This window comes from Capra hircus, chromosome 18, assembly GCF_001704415.2.
Source record: "Capra hircus breed San Clemente chromosome 18, ASM170441v1, whole genome shotgun sequence".
Taxonomy (NCBI): domain Eukaryota; kingdom Metazoa; phylum Chordata; class Mammalia; order Artiodactyla; family Bovidae; genus Capra; species Capra hircus.
Genome location: NC_030825.1, coordinates 9933293 through 9954492, shown reverse-complemented (window position 1 = coordinate 9954492; position 21200 = coordinate 9933293). Strand labels below are relative to the sequence as shown.

General features: G+C 44.3%; 1 protein-coding gene and 1 pseudogene across 1 annotated transcript in view; both read right to left on the bottom strand.

The window, feature by feature from the left end:
• Positions 1-2338, bottom strand: part of LOC102171181 — a 51468-nt pseudogene extending 49130 nt beyond the window's left edge.
• Positions 1-20351, bottom strand: part of HSD17B2 (hydroxysteroid 17-beta dehydrogenase 2) — a 99466-nt gene extending 79115 nt beyond the window's left edge. The window contains exon 1 of the mRNA XM_005691832.3: positions 19894-20351. Within this exon, the coding sequence (XP_005691889.2) occupies positions 19894-20161 (268 nt within the window). The 5' untranslated portion in view covers positions 20162-20351. The remainder of the gene's footprint in view (positions 1-19893) is intronic.

Below are 21200 nucleotides of genomic sequence, written 5' to 3'. Positions count from 1 at the left end.
AAACCAGCCAGTAGGGAAAGGTAAAACGAATCAGGAGATTTAGTTCAAAGCAGATTTGGCTATGATATGACCCAGTCTTCACATTTTTCAAGGGCTACCATGCAAAAGAGTGGTTTAATCAGATTATGTGACTTCCAAGGGCAGGATTAAGTGCACTGATGGATGTTCCAAGGAGGCATATTTTGGCTCATTATAAAAATTATATTTGCAATGACTCGCATTGTATAGAAGTATAGTTACCACCTACAGATGGCCCTTTATGTGTATTATCTCATTTCATCCTGGCAGCAGTCCCAGTGAGATCAGTATATGATTATCTCCATTTAACAGATAAAGAAACTGAGGTTCTGGCAGGTAGATTAATTTGCCCTAGGTCAAAAAACTAATAAGTGGCAAGGCAGGAGTTAGTAAATGCATCAGTCATTGCCCTAAGTATGTGGTCTTAACCACTACACACTACTATTCACCCTGAATAACAGTGACCAGACCTGCACTTAGATGCACCTGTGTTGTTTCAAAAGAGGAACAGAGTTTTGGTTTTGTTTCTATTCTTCTTAATGATGCCCAGGTTTGGTTTGACTTTCTAGGCTACAGGACCTCAGTAAATGTGAGTGTTTATAGAAAATAGGATTCAGGGCTTCCCTGGTGACTCAGGGGGAAAGAATCCACCTGGAAACACAGGAGACACAGGTTCAATCCCTGGTCCAGGAAGAACCCACATGCTGTGGCTTAACTAAGTCTGTGCACCGCAACTACTGAGACTGTGCTCTAGAGCCCAGCTACTGAAACCCACGCACTGCAACTATTGAAGCCCATGTGCCCCAGAGTCCGGGTCTCTAACAAGAGAAGCCACTAGAGCGAGAACCCCGCGCACTGCAACAGGAGTAACCCCTGCTTGCTGCACGTAGATAATAGCCCATGGGGCAATGAAGATCCAGAACGGCCAAAAATACAAATAGATAAAATTATTTTTTTCAAAACAGAATACAATGAAACCCAGATCCTTTCCCAGTGTTTCAATTGCCCTACCAAAGCCTTTGACCCATAAGGATGAAGTTGAGGTTTCACTCAACCTAAGACCCTGTTGGGCGCTGACTGTTTCAAATAAAGATCCATCCAGTGCAGTCCCTGGGCCTTGAGTCCTCTGCACACAAAGAGCATTTCACACAGGTCCCTAGCAGCTTCTGGTTTTGAATTTTAGAATTGTTTTTCAGCGAACCTGTATCCACTGAGGATACATAAGAGGAAGGAACTCATAAGACATACCAGTGGGCAAGGGAGTGGAAGTAGGGGTCAGGGAGCACATGTTGTGCGTGGTAAATCCTTTTAAAGAGGAGACGCCCCTCTGTGACAAAGGTGGGTGGGATGGATGCAGGCGTCCCTGGATCATCCAAGCTAGACATGTTCCTCCATTCCACTCCATATCTGCCCCAGACTCCCTCCTGCTCCCTGCTTACCTAGCCCTGTCTTGTTCTCTTTGGCAGCTGGATTCACTGACTTGTCTTACCCCTAGGTGTCTGTTTTTCTCCATTTTGTTCAGTACGACAGAACTATCTGAACCATCTACCCATTAACATGATGTCCCTGGCCTTGATTCAGAACCTCTGCCCACACCGTGTCCTAGCACATATTTGTTGACATCTTATGATCTCATGTAATCACCAACTCTGAGGGCCCAGAACTGGAGGGTAGGGGATGATGCAAAGGAACAGCATCTGGAAAGGGTTCATCCTTAGGAGCATAAATAGGGGACACCAAAATGCGGGGGGTAATCAAGGTTCACAGACTGAAAAACAAATGGACAAGGCAGCTATGTCTATGAGGCAGCAAGCAAGGATGATCTTGGATCGATTTTTTTTTAAATTTTTAATAGGAGTGTAATTAATTGCTTTACATTGTTGTGCTAGTTTCTGCCATACCACAACATGAAAAGTATGAAACACTGCATGTATTTTTGTGTGTTATCCCTTGCCCCAGGGCCAAGCTAATCTGTGTCATTCCAGTTTTAGTGTATGTGCTGCTGAAGCGAGCCCTTTCATGGCTTTTTTGAGATGAACTTGTTTGGACCAGGAATCCTGCTGAAGAGGGCTAAGGACAAAGGCCACCTAAGCGGGAGGGGGTAAGAAGAAGGACAGGGAGGAGTCAGAGGACAGAGCAGTGGGGGAGAAGCATGGACATGTAGTGTTCTGGAAGGCAAAGGAGGCCGTGTCAAGAAGGAAAACAGTCAGCAGTGCTGGCGTGGAAGCCATGCTCGGGGGACGAGGAGGGTACCAGTGACACGGGAGAGCAGCTTCAGCAGCTGGGGTATGAACCAGAGGGTGTTCTGTTCGTGCTGCATCCCGGGTGACCAGGAGCACACTTCGAACCAAATCATCACAAAGCCCTGTCCAGAGCAAGCCAAGAATGACATCTCTACAGAACAATGGGCCCGCCGCAGCTCAGCCATGTCACTCTGACCTTTCTACAAGCGTGACCTAGGCAAAAAGAACCAGCAGAGATAAGTCTTTAAGCAAGTGAGTTTATGGGGACAAACCCATTGTGTCCAACCAGTGACCCCGACAAGGGGAGGACATTTCACCAGCTTGGTTTATTCACTAATGGCTCTCTCACTCATGAACACTGAGCTGGCTCTAACGTGCTCAGAGACAGAGAAGGCACTTGGTCATAAAAGAGATCTGGTCTCTGCCATCAAACAGCTTACAACACATCTGGGGGAACTTCATTCCATGAGTATATCCGCCAACCTCAACACGCCATCTAGGATGCCTAATGAAGTCCCCATTCAAATTTTACAAAATTACCCAAGTTTTAGCAATACCTTTTTTATGTCTCTCTATAGAGGGCTACTGCTGCTGCTAAGTTGCTTCAGTTGTGTCCGACTCTGTGCAACCCCATAAATGGCAGCCCACAAGGCTCCACCGTCCCCAGGATTCTCCAGCAAGGGTACTGGAGTGGGGTGCCATTGCCTTCTCTGGTAGAGGGCTAAGGTTAAGCTTAAAATGAATGATCAAAGACGATATGTGTTCATTAAAAACAATCTGATAGACTGACTAAATTATAGGCTCACTGAGGACTGTATTGACTCCTTACAGTATATACCAATGACCTCTTCCCTTGAAGCACTAACCATGCTATGCTGCTTGTGTTTCTCTTTCTCCATCCTCCTTCTCCAAACTTAATCAAGATCTAGGTCTGTATTTCCAACGGCCCCCTCACTGCCCTCAAACTCAAACCTGAAGTCAGATTCGCCATATGGCGTCTCTCCATTATCACCCTTTTCAGGCATCCTCATTCCCATCTGTGGTGCCTTTCATTTTATCTTCTCTCATGAGCATATCCTGTGTCCAGTCAATTACCAAGTTCTGTGTCAAGCAGGGTCTTGTGCCCATAAAAGATGTTCAACACTTACTTTCTGATGAATGACACATTTTATATTCTGGAAACATTTATAGCTGACTGGTAACTGTAGCTATGGCACTGGTAATGACAGCTGTTAAGAGCAAGGCTTTGGGTGGCAGATGGGGCTGAGCTGGGTTTAGTCTCATAAGACACTTGCTCCTTAGAAGAAAAGTTATGACCAACCTAGACAGCATATTAAAAAGCAGAGATATTACTTTGCATACAAAGGTCCATCTAGTCAAAGCTATGATTTTTCCAGTAGGCATGCATGGATGTGAGAGTTGGAGAAAGCTGAGCACCAAAGAATTGATGCTTTTGAACTGTGGTGTTGAGGAAGACCCTTGAGAGTCCCTTGGACTGCAAGAAGATCCAACCAGTGCATCCTAAAGGAAATCAGTCCTGAGTGTTCATTGGAAGGACTGATGCTGAAGCTGAAACTCCAATACTTTGGCCACCTGATGTGAAGAACTGACACATTTGAAAAGACCCTGATGCTGGGGAAGATTGAAGGTGGGGGGAGAAGGGGACAACAGAGGATGAGATGGTTGGATGTCATCCAACTTGTAATCCAAGTCTATGCCCCAACCAATAAAGCTGAAGAAGCTGAAGTTGAATGGTTCTGTGAAGACCTACAAGACCTTTTAGAACTAACACCGAAAAAAAGATGTCTTTTTCATTAAGGGGACTGGAATGTAAAAGGAGGAAGTCAAGAAACACCTGGGGTAGCAGGCAAATTTGGCCTTGGAATATAGAGTTTTGCCAAGAGAACGCACAGGTCATAGCAAACACCCTCTTCCAAAAACACAAGAGAAGACTCTACACATGGACATCACCAGATGGTCAACACCAAAATCAGATTGATTATATTCTATGCAGCCAAAGATGGACAAGCTCTATACAGTCAGCTAAAACAAGACCGGGAGCTGACTGTGGCTCAGATCATGAACTCCTTATTGACAGATTCAGACTTAAATTGAAGAAAGTAGGGAAAACCACTAGACCATTCAGGTAGGACCTAAATCAAATCCCTTATGATTGTAGAGTGGAAGTGAGAAATAGATTTAAGGGACTAGATCTGATAGATAGAGTGCCTGATGAACTATGGACGGAGGTTCATGACATTGTACAGGAGACAGGGATCAAGATCATCCCCATGGAAAAGAAATGCAAAAAAGCAAAATGGCTGTCTGGGGAGGCCTTACAAATAGCTGTGAAAAGAAGAGAAACAAAAAGCAAAGGAGAAAAGGAAAGATATAAGCATCTGAATGCAGAGTTCCAAAGAAAAGCAAGAAGAGATAAGAAAGCCTTCCTCAGCGATCAATGCAAATAAATAGAGGAAAACAACAGAATGGGAAAGACTAGAGATCTCTTCAAGAAAATTAGAGATGCCAAGGAAACATTTCATGCAAAGATAGGCACGATAAAGGACAGAAATGGTATGGACCTAACAGAAGCAGAAGATATTAAGAAGAAGTGGCAAGAATACACAGAAGAACTGTACAAAAAAGATCTTCATGATCCAGATAATCACGATGGTGTGATCACTCATCTAGAGCCAGACATCCTGGATAGTGAAGCCAAGTGGGCCTTAGAAAGCATCACTACGAACAAAGCTAGTGGAGGTGATGGGATTCCAGTTGAGCTATTTCAGATCCTGAAAGATGATGCTATGAAAGTGCTGTACTCAATATGCCAGCAAATTTGGAAAACTCAGCAGTGGCCACAGCTCTAGAAAACATCAGTTTTCATTACAATCCCAAAGAAAGGCAATGCCAAAGAATGCGCAAACTACCGCACAATTGCACTCATCTCACACGCTAGTAAAGTAATGCTCAAAATTCTCCAAGCCAGGCTTTAGAAATACATGAACCATGAACTTCCAGATATTCAAGCTGGTTTTAGAAAAGGCAGAAGAACCAGAGATCAAATTGCCAACATCTGCTGGACCATCCAAAAACCAAGAGAGTTCCAGAAAAACATCTATTTCTGCTTTATTGACTATGCCAAAGCCTTTGACTGTGTGGATCACAATAAACTGTGGAAAATTTCTCAAGAGATGGGACCGCCAGACTACCTGACCTGCCGCTTAAGAAACCTATATGCAAGTCAGGAAGCAAGAATTAGAACTGGACATGGAACAACAGACTGGTTCCAAATAGGAAAAGGAGTATGTCAAGGCTGTGTATTGTCACTCTGCTTATTTAACTTCTATGCAGAGTACATCATGAGAAACACTGGGCTGGAAGAAGCACAAGCTGGAATCAAGATTGCTGGGAGAAATATCAATAACCTCAGATATGCAGATGACACCACCCTTATGGCAGAAAGTGAAGAGGAGCTAAAAAGCCTCTTGATGAAAGTGAAAGAGGAGAGTGAAAAAGTTGGCTTAAAGTTCAACATTCAGAAAACGAAGATCATGGCATTTGGTCCCATCACTTCATGGGAAATAGATGGGGAAACAGTGGAAACAGTGTCAGACTTTATTTTTTGAGGCTCCAAAATCACTGTAGATGGTGATTGCAGCCAGGAAATTAAAAGACGCTTACTCCTTGGAAGAAAAGTATGACCAACCTATTCAAAAGCAGAGACATTACTTTGCCAACAAAAGTCCATCTAGTCAAGGCTATGGTTTTTCCAGTAGTCATGTATGGATGTGAGAGTTGGACTGTGAAGAAAGCTGAGCACCGAAGAATTGATGCTTTTGTACTGTGGTGTTGGAGAAGACTCTTGAGAGTCCCTTGGACTGCAAGGAGATCCAACCAGTCCATTCTAAAGGAGATAGTCCTCCTTGTTCATTGGAAGGAATGATGCTAAAGCTGAAACTCTAGTACTTTGGCCACCTCATATGAAAAGTTGACTCATTAGAAAAGAGTCTGATGCTGTGAGAGATTGCGGGCAGGAGGAGAAGGGGACGACAGAGGATGAGATGGATGGATGGCATCACCAACTCGATGGACGTGAGTCTGAGTGAACCCCGGGAATTGGTGATGGACAGGGAGGCCTGGCGTGCTGCGATTCATGGGGTCACAAAGAGTCAGACATGACTGAGCGACTGAACTGAACTGAACTGAATGTTAAGTTTAAAGAAGCCCAGAGAATTCCCTGGTGGTCCAGTGGTTTGGACTCCTGACCTTCACTGCTGAGGATGCAGGTTCAATTCCTGGACAGGGAGATAAGATCCCCCACAAGCCACGTGTTATATGCATCCCCACCCCCAACCCCCACCACGGCCACCAGAAAAAAAATTCAAAGGAACCTAAATCCCAAGCTGAGGCCAACAGTATTCCATTTTAGAACACAAATCAGGCTGTTTAGTAAGTCCTAGAAAGGGATGACCATCCACTAGGACTCTGTTTGGGGCATAAGATAAAGACTTCCACATCAAACATATTCTTCTTCCCTTCCCTTATCTGTCTTCCATTGTACCTACTTTTGCAAATTCCAATTAAAAATTATGCAATTCAAAAAAAAAATATCCAACTCAACAAGTTTTAATGAGTGCTGGCTGTGTGTGTCATGGCTGATTAACCAGTTGCCTAGAAGACCTTATCTTCCTTGTAGAAAGTAACTTTTTCAAATCCTAATGAGCTCCCTCCCACACCCAACACTGGGCTTCATGCCACTCTGGGAATCCTTCTGGAGGCACCCTCCATTTCTTTGTCAGTCATTGTTTTCCCTTTTGGTTCTCTTTTTATCCTACCTAACCTCACCTGTCACCACGTCAACAGACAGAATCACCTCTCTCCCTCCCTCCCCCTCCTCTTTCTCATCCACTAGCTCCATCTATAACTGTGAGTGTGAGTATGTGTGTGTGTGTGTGTGTGTGTGTGTGTGTATCATTTCCAGTTTACAGAGGAGAAAACAGTTTAAAGCCTAAAACCAGGTACTGTGAAAGATCACACTGCTAATAAGAGGTATCTAGCAGATATCAGGCTGCCCCTGATCCTTGATGATTTTTTTAAATTGTTTTAATTGGACTATAATTGCTTTACAGTATTGTGTTAATTTCTGCTGTACAATGACATAAATTAACTATGCGTGCATGTTACGTCACTTCAGTCATGTACCACTCTTTGTGATCTCATAGACTGTAGCCCTCCAGGCTCCTCTGTCCATGGAATTCTCCAGGCAAGAATACTGGAGTGGGTTGCCATTCCCTCCTCTAGGGGATCTATATGCATACATATATCCGAGGCTTCCCAGGTGGCACTAATGGTAAAGAACCCGCCTGCCAATGCAGGAGACGTGGGTTCAGTCCCTGGATGAGGAAGATCCCTTGGAGGAGGGCGTGGCCACCCACTCTAGTATTCTTGCCTGGAGAATTCCATGGACAAAGGAGCCTGGTGGACTACAGTCCATAGGGGTCACAAAGACTCAGACATGACTGAAGCACTTAGCACACAAGCACACACATATACCCCCTCCCTCTTAGGCCTCTCTTCCACCTCACCCCAGTCCCACCCCTCTATTTCCTTCCTCCAGGGGGTCTTCCCAACCCAGAGATCAAACCCGGGTCTCCCGCATTACAGGCAGAGTTTTCACCATTTGAGCCCACACCCCAGGAAGCCCCTTCCCACTCCCCTAGGTCATCACAAAGCACTGAGCTGAGCCCCCCGTGCGACACAGCAGCTCCCCCCAGCTCTCTATTTTGCATACGGCGGTGTATATGAGCCTTGACCATCTGGAGGGGCTCTCATCCACAGCGCACTTCACTCCCAGCGAGCAGAACCTGTGACCTTGTCCACCAGCTGCTCAGAATGCTGGGGTCCTTTTAGGCAGTGGCCATGGAAAGCCAGAGGGCTTCCCTGGTGGCTCAGACAGTAAAGAATCCACCTGCAATGCAGGAGACCTGGGTTTAGTCCCTGAGTTGGGAAGATCCCCTTGGAGGAGGGCATGGCAACTCACACCAGTATTCTTGCCTGGAGAATCCCCACGGACAGAGGAGCCTGGCGGGCTCCAGTCCAAGGGGTCGCAGACACGATTGAGCGACTAAGCGCGCACACAGCAGGGAGAGCCAGCTGGAGTTTAAGCCACTCCTCCTCTTGCCAAAGGGGGTGGGGGTGACAGCCCTTAACTAATGATTAACAAGTATGAGGGTATCCCCTGGCCTGCAATGGGGACCGCTCTCGCCTGTGACACCCTGGCCTCCTGATCTGCCCCAGGTTATTGAGCTAATACAGGAGCCAAACTCACTTCCCTTGTTGCTGAATCGGGGCTTGGCCTCCTCCCCTTCCCTGTTCATCTTCCCTACTCCACAACCTATCACCCTTAACCTATAAGTTCAGTTCAGTTCAGTTCAGTTCAGTCATGTCCGACTCTTTGCAACCCCATGAATTGCAGCATGCCAGGCCTACCTGTCCTGTCCATCACCATCTCCCGGAGTTCAGTCAGACTCATGTCCATCGAGCCAGTGATGCCATCCAGCCATCTCATCCTCGGTCGTCCCCTTCTCCTCCTGCCCCCAATCCCTCCCAGCATCAGAGTCTTTTCCAATGAGTCAACTTTTCGCATGAGGTGGCCAAAGTACTAGAGTTTCAGCTTTAGCATCAGTCCTTCCAAAAAAATCCCAGGGTTGATCTCCTTCAGAATGGACTGGTTGGATCTCCTTGCAGTCCAAGGGACTCTCAAGAGTCTTCTCCAACACCACAGTTCAAAAGCATCAATTCTTCAGTGCTCAGCCTTCTTCACACTCCAACTCTCACATCCATACATGACCACAGGAAAAACCATAGCCTTGACTAGACGGACCTTAGTTGGCAAAGTAATGTCTCTGCTTTTGAATATACTATCTAGGTTGGTCATAACTTTTCTTCCAAATGGTAAGCGTCTTTTAATTTCATGGCTGCAGTCACCATCTGCAGTGATTTTGGAGCCCAAAAAGATAAAGTCTGACACTGTTTCCACTGATTCTCCATCTATTTCCCATAAAGTAATGGGACCGGATGCCATGATCTTCGTTTTCTGAATATTGAGCTTTAAGCCAACTTTTTCACTCTCCTCTTTCACTTTCATCAAGAGGCTTTTTAGCTCCTCTTCACTTTCTGCCATAAGGGTGGTGTCATCTAACCTTTCCAATAAATTCCTTTCACACAAATCTTTGCCTCAATCCCTGACCCTAGAGAACATAACCTGAGGCAATGTGCATGCAAGTTTCCAACCCAAGCCTGTCAGACTTCAACCCTCTTTTGCCTCTGTGGCGTTTGACATGCTGTTGCAGGGTGGCTGGGCTCTTCACTAATCTCACAGCCCTTAAAAAAAATTGACTGACTGCCATAAGCCTTTGGGGCCCTGAATGCCCTACATGCTATAATTATATGTCTCAGAGACAAAAGCCCTTTATCTTAACAAAGTGAAATAGGGGACTCAAGGAAAAAGGTTTTTTGAACTTGTAATTGTCCTACACCTGGGTCCATAATTAATTAGACACTACAGTGGACTTTATCCTTTTAATATGATCTCTGTTAAATGGTTTTGTTATGAGAAATGGAATATTTCCTGCTATATCCATAAACAAGAATATCATAGTCATCAAGGATAGCAACCCTTCAAAGTAAGGTGGTGACCCGTAAGGGCACTCAGGAAGGAAAAGAATATTTGTCAGCTAGCAGCCATCAGACTGCAGCCACTCCCTGCAGTGAGCCCTGAGGAAAGGAAGCTCAGGATGTGAAAACACGGGATGCTGGCCCCAGGTAGCCGAGGCGCATATGAAAGGAATGATCTTAGTGAGCACTCGTCTTCCCATACAGAGAAAAGCCCCAAATTCCTTAACTTAGAATATCTGATCTTCTTTAATTAACAATAACCTTCTGATGTGCAGACTACCTGCCCTTTGTTCCAAAAGTTCTGGATAATCTTGGCCCTTCTCCTCGCCTCCTCTGAGCAATTTTCTCAGGGTTACTTGAGATGCTGTCTCAAGTAACAGCTTGAGAGGCTTGGCTTGAGGCCCTAAAAATTTCCACCAAATAAAACATGATTCTCAACTTTTAGATTATGAGTATTTTTAAAGTCCACAGTTATATAAGCAATATAACTACATTAGACAAATTTCTGAGGGAAAAACAAATCTAAGTACTCTGATCCAACCATTCACATACTATTTCCTTCTAGTGCTTTCCATCTTCATGTAACATGGATATAGTCTTAGCCAAACACCAGGATCCCCTGGGTGCTTTCCCTTAGTTCAGTTCCCATGTTCCAGCACAGTTGTCAGGTCATTTCACATGAATTTTTCAAATTCTCGTTTTACGTCCGGAGACGATACCATCATTTCTCACCATTTTGTTTTCTCTTCATTTCAATGACATTTGTTGCTTTCTGTCTAATTTTACAATGTGGTCACCTTTTTGATTGCTTTTGATATTTCACAATTTTAAAGAACTTTGTAAATGTACCAGTTTGGTTTGCATGTACACTTTTTCTCACATTTCAGATGATTTCTTCAAGAGAAATGTCCAAATCTTGAATTACCAGGTAAAAGAATAACATTTATGGTTTTGAGGTACACTGCCCATTTCTCTATGTACCCCCATCCCTAAAATGTGTACTGATTTACCGTATAAGCCAACCTGAAGCAAAAGCTGTTCCAAGTCATGATGGCTTATTCTTTAAGGAGTTATGAGCTGGATTACTATGATGGTGCAGTCAGTCACCCACAGCCAGACATTCTGGAGAGTGAAGTCAAGTGGGCCTTAGGAAGCACTGCTGTTAGGAAAGCTAGTGGATGTGACGGAATTCCCGTGAAACTATCCAAAACCCTAAAGGACGATGCCATCAAGGTGTTGCAGTCAATATGTCTGCAAATCTGAAAGACCCAGCAGTGGCCACAGGACTGGATCAATTCTCATCCCAATTCCTAAGAAGGGTAGTACTTTAAAAATGCTCTAACCATTGGACAATTGCATTCATCTCCCGTGAAATAAGGTCATGCTTAAACTCTTGCATACTAGGCTTCAGCATTATGCAAACCAAGAACTTCGAGATGTCCAAGCTGGGTTTAGAAAAGGGAAAGGAACCAGAGATCAAATTGCCAACATTCATTGGATCATAGAGAAAGCTAGGGAATTCCAGAAAAAAACATCTACCTCTGTTTCAAAGCCTTCGACTGTGTGGATCATAATAAACTGTGGAAACTCTTAAAGAGATGGGAATACCAGACCATCTTACCTGTCTCCTGAGAAACCTGTATGTGTGTCAAGAAGTTAGAACCCTGTATGGAACAACTGATTGGTTCAAGACTGAGAAAGGGATGTGACAGGGCTATCTGCTGTCACTCTGATTGTTTAATCTATACACTGAGCACATCAGGAGAAATCGCGGGCTGGATGAGTTACAAGCCTGGAATCAACATCAGTGGGACAAACATCAAACTTCATTTATGAGGATGATACCACTCTAATGGCAGAAAGCGCATTTAGAAGAAGTCCTGAATGTGAGTGGTGGCTGCACTGTGCTGGAGCAGCCATGTGCAGATAACCCACATCTAAGGTCAGAAAAACCCCAGTAAGACGATAGGCACTGGAGCGGCTGTGAGGAGATATTCCCACGTCCAAGGGCAAAGGAGACTGGCATATAGGTTTCTCAAGAGGCAGGTCAGGTGGTCCAATAGTCCCATCTCTTGAGAAACTTTCCACAGTTTATTGTGATCCACACAGTCAAAGGCTTTGGCATAGTCAATAAAGCAGAAATAGATGTTTTTCTGGAACTGTCTTGCTTTTTCGATGGTCCAGCAGATGTTGGCAATTTGATCTCTGGTTCTTCTGCTTTTTCTAAAACCAGCTTGAACATCTTGAAGTTCATGGTTCACATATTACTGAAGCCTGGCTTGGAGAATTTTGAGCACATTACTAGCATGTGAGATGAGTGCAATTGTGAGGTAATTTGAGCATTCTTTGGCATTGCCTTTCTTTGGGATTGGAATAAAAACTAACCTTTTCCAGTTCTGTGGCTACTGCTGAGTTTTCCAACTTTGCTGGCATATTGAGTGCAGCACTTTCACAGCGTCATCTTTCAGGATTTGAAATAGCTCAACGGGAATTCTATCACCTCCACTAGCTTTGTTTGTAGTGATACTTCCTAAGGCCCACTTGACTTTACATTCCAGGATGTCTGGCTCTAGGTGAGTGATCATACCATCATGATTATCTGGGTCATGAAGATTTTTTTTGTACAGTTCTTCTGTGTATTCTTGCCATCTCTTCTTAATATCTTCTGCTTCTGTTAGGTCCATACAATTTCTGTCCTTTATTGTGCCCATCTTTGCATGAAATGTTCCATTGGTATCTCTAATTTTCTTGAAGAGATCTCTAGTCTTTCCCATTCTGTTGTTTTTCTCTATTTCTTTGCAATGATCACTGCTCAGTTCAGTTCATTTCAGTCACTCAATCGTGTCCGACTCTTTGTGACCCCATGAATTACAGCACGCCAGGCCTCCCTGTCCATCACCAACTCCCAAGTTCACTCAAAGTCATGTCAATCGAGTCGGTGATGCCATCCAGCCATCTCATTCTCTGTCGTCCCCTTCTCCTCCTGCCCACAATCTCTCCTAGCATCAGGGTCTTTTCCAGTGAGTCAACTCTTCACATGAGGTGGCCAAAGTATTGGAGTTTCAGCCTCAGCATCAGTCCTTCAAATGAACACCCAGGACTGGTCTCCTTTAGGATGGACTGGTTTGATCTCCTTGCAGTCCAAGGGACTCTCAAGAGTCTTCTCCAACACCACAGTTCAAAAGCATCAATTCTTCCATGCTCAGCTTTCTTCACAGTCCAACTCTCACATCCATAGATGACCATTGGAAAAACCATAGCATTGACTAAATGGACCTTTGTTGGCAAAGTAATATCTCTGCTTTTTAATATGTTATCTAGGTTGGTCATAACTTTCCTTCCAAGGGGTAAGCATCTTTTAATTTCATGGCTGCAATCACCATCTGCAGTGATTTTGGAGCCCCCCTCAAAAAAGTCTGACACTGTTTCCCCATCTATTTCCCATGAAGTGATGGCACCAGATGCCATGATCTTCGTTTTCTGAATGTTGAGCTTTAAGCCAACTGTTTCACTCTCCTCTTTCACTTTCATCAAAGGGCTTTTGAGTTCCACTTCACTTTCTGCCATAAGGGTGGTGTCATCTGCATATCTGAGGTTACTGATATTTCTCCCAGCGATCCTGATTCCAGCTTGTGCTTCATCCAGCCCAGTGTTTCTCATGATGTACTCCGCACATAAGTTAAATAAGCAGGGTGACAATATACAGCCTTGACTATTCCTTTTGCTATTGATTGCTGAAATGAAGTGAAGTCGCTCAGTCGTGTCCAACTCTTTGCGACCCCATGGACTGTAGCCTACTGGGCTCCTCCGTCCATGGGATTTTCCAGGCAAGAATACTGGAGTGGGTTGCCATTTCCTTCTCCAGGGGAACTACCTGACCCAGGGATCCAACCCGGGTCTCCTGCATTGTAGGCAGACGCTTTACCGTCTGAACCACAAGGGAAGCCCCAGGTTAAGCCCACAAGTGTAAATTGATTACTGAGCCCCAGGTAAATAGCAGGGAGGGAACACACTTCCACCCATCAACAGAAAATTGGATTAAAGATTTACTGGGCATGGCCCTGCCCATCAGAACAAGACCCAGTGTCCCCCTCAGTCAGTCTATCCCATCAGGAAGCTTTCATAAGCCTCTTCTCCTTCTCCATCAGAGGGCAGATGGACTGAAAACCACCATCACAGAAAACTAACCAATCTGATCACATGGACCACAGCCTTGTCTAACTCAATGAAACCATGAGCCATGCATGTGGGGCCACCCAAGATGGGCGGGTCATGGTGGAGAGTTCTGACAAAATATGGCCCACTGGAGAAGGGAATGGCAAACCACTTCAGTATTCTTGCCTTGAGAACCCATGAACAGTATGAAAAGGCAAAAAGATAGGACACCGAAAGATGAACTCCCCAGGTTGGTAGGTGCCCAATATGCTACTGGAGATTGGTGGAGAAATAACTCCAGAAAGAATTAACAGATGGAGCCAAAACAAAAACAACACAGAAGCAAGGTCTGATGCTATAAAGAGCAATATTGCATAGGAACCTGGAATGTTAGGTCCATGAATCAAGGCAATTGCAAGTGATCAAACAGGAGATGATAAGAGTGAACGTCGACATTCTAGCAATCAGGAACTAAAATGGACTGCAATGGGTGAATTTAACTCAAATGGCCATTATATTTACTACTGTGGGCAGGAATCCCTTAGAAGAAATGGAGTAACCATCTTGGTCAACAAAAGAGTCGGAAATGCAGTACTTGGATGCAATCTCAAAAACGACAAAATGATCTCTGTTCATTTCCAAGGCAAACCATTCAATATCACAGTAATCCAAGCCTATGCCCCAACCAGTAATGCTGAAGAAGCTGAAGTTGAATGGCTCTATCAAGATCTACAAGACCTTTTAGAACTAACACCCAAAGATGTCCGTTTCATTATAGGGGACTGGAATGCAAAAGGAGGAAGTCAAGAAACACCTAGAGTAACAGGCAAATTTGGCCTTGGAGTACAGAATGAAGCAGGGGAAAGGCTAATATAGTTTTACCAAGAGAATGCACTGGTCATAGCAAACACCCTCTTCCAACAACACAAGAGAAGACTCTACACATGGACATCACCAGATGGTCAACACCAAAATCAGACTGATTATATTCTTTGCAGCCAAAGATGGAGAAGCTGTATACAGTCAGCAAAAACAAGACTGGGAGCTGACTGTGGCTCAGATCATGAACTCCTTATTGCCAAATTCAGACTGAAATTGAAGAAAGTAGGGAAAACCACTAGACCATTCAGGTAGGACCTAAATCAAATCCCTAAGGGTTATACAGTGGAAGTGAGAAATAGATTTAAGGGACTAGATCTGATAGATAGAGTGCCAGATGAACTATGGATGGAGGTTCATAACACTGTACAGGAGACAGGGATCAGGACCATACCCCAAAACAGAAATGCAAAAAAGCAAAATGCCTGTCTGAGGAGGCCTTACAAATGGCTGTGAAAAGAAGAGAAGCCAAAAGCAAAGGAGAAAAGGAAAGATATACACATTTGATACAGAGTTCCAAAGAATAGCAAGGAGAGATAAGAAAGACTTCCTCAGTGATCGGTGCAAAGAAATAGAGGAAAACAACAGAATGGGAAAGACTAGAGATCTCTTCAAGAAAATTAGAGATACCAAGGGAACATTTCATGCAAAGATGAGCACAATAAAGGACAGAAATGGTATGAACCTAACAGAAGCAGAAGATATTAAGAAGAGGTGGCAAGAATACACAGAAGAACTGTACAAAAAAGATCTTCACAACCCAGATGGTGTGATCACTCACCTAGAGCCAGACATCCTGGGATGTGAAGTCAAGTGGACCTTAGGGAAGTATCACTACGAACAAAGCTAGTGGAGGTGATGGAACTCCAGTTGAGCTATTTCAAATCCTGAAAGAGGATGCTGTGAAAGTGCTGCACTCAATATGCCAGCAAATTTGGAAAACTCAGCAGTAGCCACAGGACTGGAAAAGGTCAGTTTTCATTCCAATCCCAAGGAAAGGCAATGTCAAAGAATGCTCAAACTACCACACCATTACACTCATCTCACATGCTAGTAAAGTAATGCTCAAAATTCTCCAAGCCAGGCTTCAAGAATACTTGAACTGGGAATGTCCAGATGTTCAAGCTGGTTTTAGAAAAGGCAGAGGAACCAGAGATCAAAGTGCCAACATCCGCTGGATCGTGGAAAAAGCAAGAGAGTTCAGAAACACATCTACTTCTGCTTTGTTGACTGTGCCAAAGCCTTTGACTGTGTGGATCACAAGAAACTGTGGAAAATTCTGAAAGAGATGGGAATACCAGACCACCTGACCTGCCTCTTGAGAAATCTGTATGCAGGTCAGGAAGCAACAGTTAGAACTGGACATGGAATAACAGACTGGTTCCAAATCGGGAAAGGAGTACGTCAAGGCTGTATATTGTCACCGTGCTTATTTAACTTACATGCAGAGTACATCAAGAGAAACGCTGGGCTGGATGAAGCACAAGCTGGAATCAAGATTGCTGGGAGAAATATCAAAAACCTCAGATATGCAGATGACACCACCCTTATGGCAGAAAACGAGGAAGAACTAAAGAGCCTCTTGATGAAAGTGAAAGAGGAGAGTAAAAATGTTGGCTTAAAGCTCACATTCAGAAAACGAAGATCATGGCATCCTGTCCCATCACTTCATGGGAAATAGATGGAGAAACAGTGGACACAGTGACTGGCTTTATTTTGGGGGGCTCCAAAATCATTGTGGATGGTGACTGCAACCATGAAATTAAAAGACGCTTACTCCTTGGAAGAAAAGCTATGACCAACCTAGACAGCATATTACAAAGCAGAGACATTACTTTGCCAACTGAGGTCCATCAAGTCATGGCTCTCGTTTTTCCTGTGGTTATGTATGGATGTGAGCGTTGGACTGTGAAGAAAGCTGAGTGCTGAAGAATTGATGCTTTTGAACTGAGGTGTTGGAGAAGACTCTTGAGAGTCCCTTGGACTGCAAGGAGATCCAACCAGTCCAGCCTAAAGGAGATCAGTCCTGAATGGACATTCAGTTTGAAGGACTGTTGTTGAAGCTGAAACTCCAGTACTTTGGCCACCTCATGCAAAGAGCTGACTCATTTGAAAAGACCCATAATGCTGGGAAAGATCGAAGGCAGGAGGAGAAGGAGACGACAGAGGATGAGATAGTTGGATGGCATCACTGACTCAATGGACATGAGTTTGAGTAAACTTCGGGAGTTGGAGATGGACAGGGAGGCCTGGTGTGCTGCAGTCCATGGGATTGCAAACAGTCAGAAACGAGCTACTGAACTTAACTGAACTGAAGAGGAACTAAAGAGCCTCTTAATGAGGATGAAGGAGGAGAGTGAAAGAGCTAGCTTAAAACTAAATATTGAAAACCCTAAGATCGTGGCATCTGGCCCCATTACTTCATGGCGCATTGAGAGGGAAAAGTTGGAAGTAGTGTCAGATTTCCTCTTCTTGGACTCTGAAATAACTGTGGATGGTGGCTGCAGCCATGGAATCAGAAGACATTTACTGCTTGGCAGGAAAGCTATGACAAATCTAGACAGCACGTTGAAAAGCAGAGACATTGCTCTGCCATTACTCAAGGCTATGGTCTTCCCAGTGGGTATGGTTGTGAGAGCTGGACCATAAAGAAGGCAGAGCACCAAAGAATCGATGCCTTTGAACTATCGTTCTGGAGAAGACTCCTGAGAATCTGTTGGAAATCAACCCAGAATACTCATTGGAAGGACTGATGCTGAAGATGAAACTCCAGTATTTTGGCCATCTGATGCAAACAACTGACTCATTGGAAAAGTTCCTGATGCTGGGAAAGATTGAGGAAAGAAGGAGAAAAGGGCATCTGAGGATGAGATGGCTGGATGGCATTGCTGATGCAATGGACATGAACTTGGGCAAACTTTGGGAGATGGTGAGGGACAAGGAGGCCGAGTGTGCTGCAATCCATGGAGTTGTTAAGAATTGAACACGACCGGGCAACTGAACAACAACAAGAGTCTAAATAACTAAATTCATTTAAAATTTCCCTATTTGGTACAAAGGTCTTGAGAGCTTCCCTAGAATTATATGGACTCTATGGCATTCCTCATGAAAGTGACTTGAAAGGCACAGTTCAGTCAGCCTCAAGGTATGTCCTTCCTTTCCTAAGCCTGAGCCTTCTAATTGCTAAGCATTTCATTGAGGGATTAGTCACTGGGTTTGAGTTGCCTAATTGAATCAATCATTTTCCATGCCACTGAACACAAGTCAGGACATTTCAATGGCTGATGTGAGCTGAGCTGGGTGTGTATTTGGTGCGTTTCTGCATGCCTCTGTCTTCAAAATCATAGGATAAAGAACACTGACAAGACAAACAAGCAAAAGACAATTCCTGCTTTCTCAGTTACCTTGAAGTTTGCCTCTGTTTATCCTAAGCTTTAGTATTCTTATCTAATAGTCTTAGAAGTGCTGCTTCTTGAAATCCATTTCCCAGGAATATTTGGACCTCCGGGAAATCATAGCCATTAGTGTCAACAACAGCATCATGATTATTTTTTTAAAACATGCTTCATTGTTCTGTCTTCTTTCATGCAAGTGGAAAAGTACAAAAAATAAATTGGAACTGGAATTACTCTGAAGACTGTAGGGACTTGCTACTACAGACTGAACAGAAAAATTTATACTGTTCTTACAGCTTTTCGCCCAGCCAGCCCTAGAGCATTTGAGTGAAACAGTGGAAAACCCAGCCAAGCCCTCCAGATGCGTGATTCCAGGTAACACTAGAGATTAGCATAGATAAACATCCCATGGATCAACTGAATTTTTTACCTTTGAACTGTTTTGGTGATTTTTCTTTTTCATTGCAGAAGCTTGTTTTCTGCAGCACTTCAGACCTCCAACAAGTGCCTACTTGCGTCCCATTTTAAGAGAGAATTTCATGATTGAGTTAAAAGTCAAGAGCAAGATAGACGAGTGGCTTTCTAGTCCCTGTCTCGGCAACTTGGGAAATCGGCTGATTTGGTTCCATTCACACTGCCTGTTTGCCTTCACTCCGCTCCGTGGGTCACAACCTAGGGGTGGAGAGTGGGGTAATGACCTCTCTCCCAGCAAATGCTTCTGCAGCCGCCGTCCTCACCGTAGCTGGACTTGCTGGGTGAGGATAACACTAGGCAACCCTAATTAAAGTCCTAGCCAAGCTCAAACTTCACAACCAAACAAACCAGTTTTACAACACCTAGGAATTTAATTTGGTCTCACACTTGTAGCAGGGGGAAAAAGCAACACAGGAGAAGGAAAAAAAGCTAGCACCTCAGCCAACCGGCAGCCAGCCGCCTTCTGGACACCTTGCCAAATTGATCCAAATAAGAAACATTAGCAGTCCCAAGACAGATCTGAAAACAAAGGTTCGGATGAGACACAAGGTTCTTGACAGCAGTTGGGGAAAATCACAACTTTTTCCAGCCCAGGTGAGTCTCTTTGATATTTAAATAATGAAGCAAAGTACAAGGATAACCTCAGTTTGACAGCTTTTTTATGCATCTCAGGAATAAGAAGCAAAGTCTAAAACACAGCTAAACATTAATCTCAGAATGAAAATTGGTTTTAGCTTTAAAAAAAAAAAGAAACTATAGGCCTTTCCTGGCTATGATGAAACGAACCGCCTTGGCTTATTTGTGCATATCCTGGGAAATTATCAAAATCGTGACTTAGATACATGTTCCCTTCCAAGTCCCTCTTACCACCAGCCTCATCAGAGGCACCTTCTAAAGAAAGCAGATCAAATCGCTGTAGTGAAAGACACTGGGGATGTGCTTGCATTTACTCCATGCCAAATATTTTCTTTTTAAACCTAATCTGAAAAAAAGTCCTGCTAAGGCAAAGCAAGGGCCAGTTCCGGCACTGAGCAGGGCTGTCCACTTACCTGTTATCAGCACCGCCTTTTGATCCACAGGTAACAACTCTTGGCCAGAAAAGTAAGTATACATGACGAAATATGACAGGGAGAAGAGAACCAAGCCCCAGAAGAGGGACAGGCTGATCAGGCAAGCGCCTCCCCAGAGGCCCGCCAGGCAGACCACCTTTCTCCCCACCTGCCCTGGGCTCGTCTTGAGTTTGCAAAGAATTGTTCCTCCCAGCACTGCGGTGACAGTCAGGCAGAGCCACCCTGGCTCAGAGAAGAAAGTGCCCATTCTTGGCGACTCTGCACCTTTCCGTGCTCACGGCCAGTGAGTCAAGTGGGCAAAGGCAGTCTGGAGGCAGCCTGGGTTATATGAACGGGGAGGCAAGAAGGGAGGGGGAGAAAACAGCCCCAGCTCACTTCGAATGAGTATGAATTAAGCATACTCATACAGCCACATATTTCCTGGTGGGTAATTTAAATCAATCTGCAGTTTAATATAAATACTAGAGCACTGACTATTCGATTACTCCCCCCCCCACGCCCACTGCACACATGACACAGATGTGTACTCACCCACAACAAACACACACATCATTATTTTTTAATCACCTCTGGAGAGATAACTAGTTGGGTAATAATTGACAGAATTCAAACTGTCTGAACAGTGAATAACGAAACCTCTAGCTTGCAGATCTCTTCTCCTTTCAGTGCCTGTGATGTGTGAGTCAAGCCTCTTTTCTGACCCAGGGGTGTGTGTGTGTTTGTGTGTGTGTGTGTAAATCCAGGCAACCACTCTGGAAGATCAACTCTGGAAGGGAAACAGTTCACTGATTTTGTCCACACCTGCAGCATTCCTGCCATCTCCCGCTGGAGCCAGGCTGAAGGGTTGGATGGAAAGAGAATGCAGAAGTAGAGATAGAGAGTCTCGGCAGATGAGACGTGCTTTGGTCTCACTGGAGGAAAGGCAAGCCAGGGAGAGCTCACGCTATAATAAACATATGAGTAATGGCCGATAGATACCTATTTGTGCCAGGAGCCGTGTTCAGCTGAGACCCTATTTTCTGCTAAACTCTGCTCCAGGCAGCAGCGCTCAACAGTCAATATGCACAGTCTGTCTGAACACAGTATCTCTATGAAGTAACTTCTATCACTGCAGTGACTTGACAGGCGAGGACACTGAGGCACACAGAGCTTAAGCGACTTGCCCAAGATCACACAGAAGTGGAAACGAGCAGTCTTATTTCAGAGTTTTATGCTTTAACCACTCTCCTGTCCTAGGAGAAAAAAAAATTAAAGACAATTAGTATACTATGTACTAGCTCATTTTA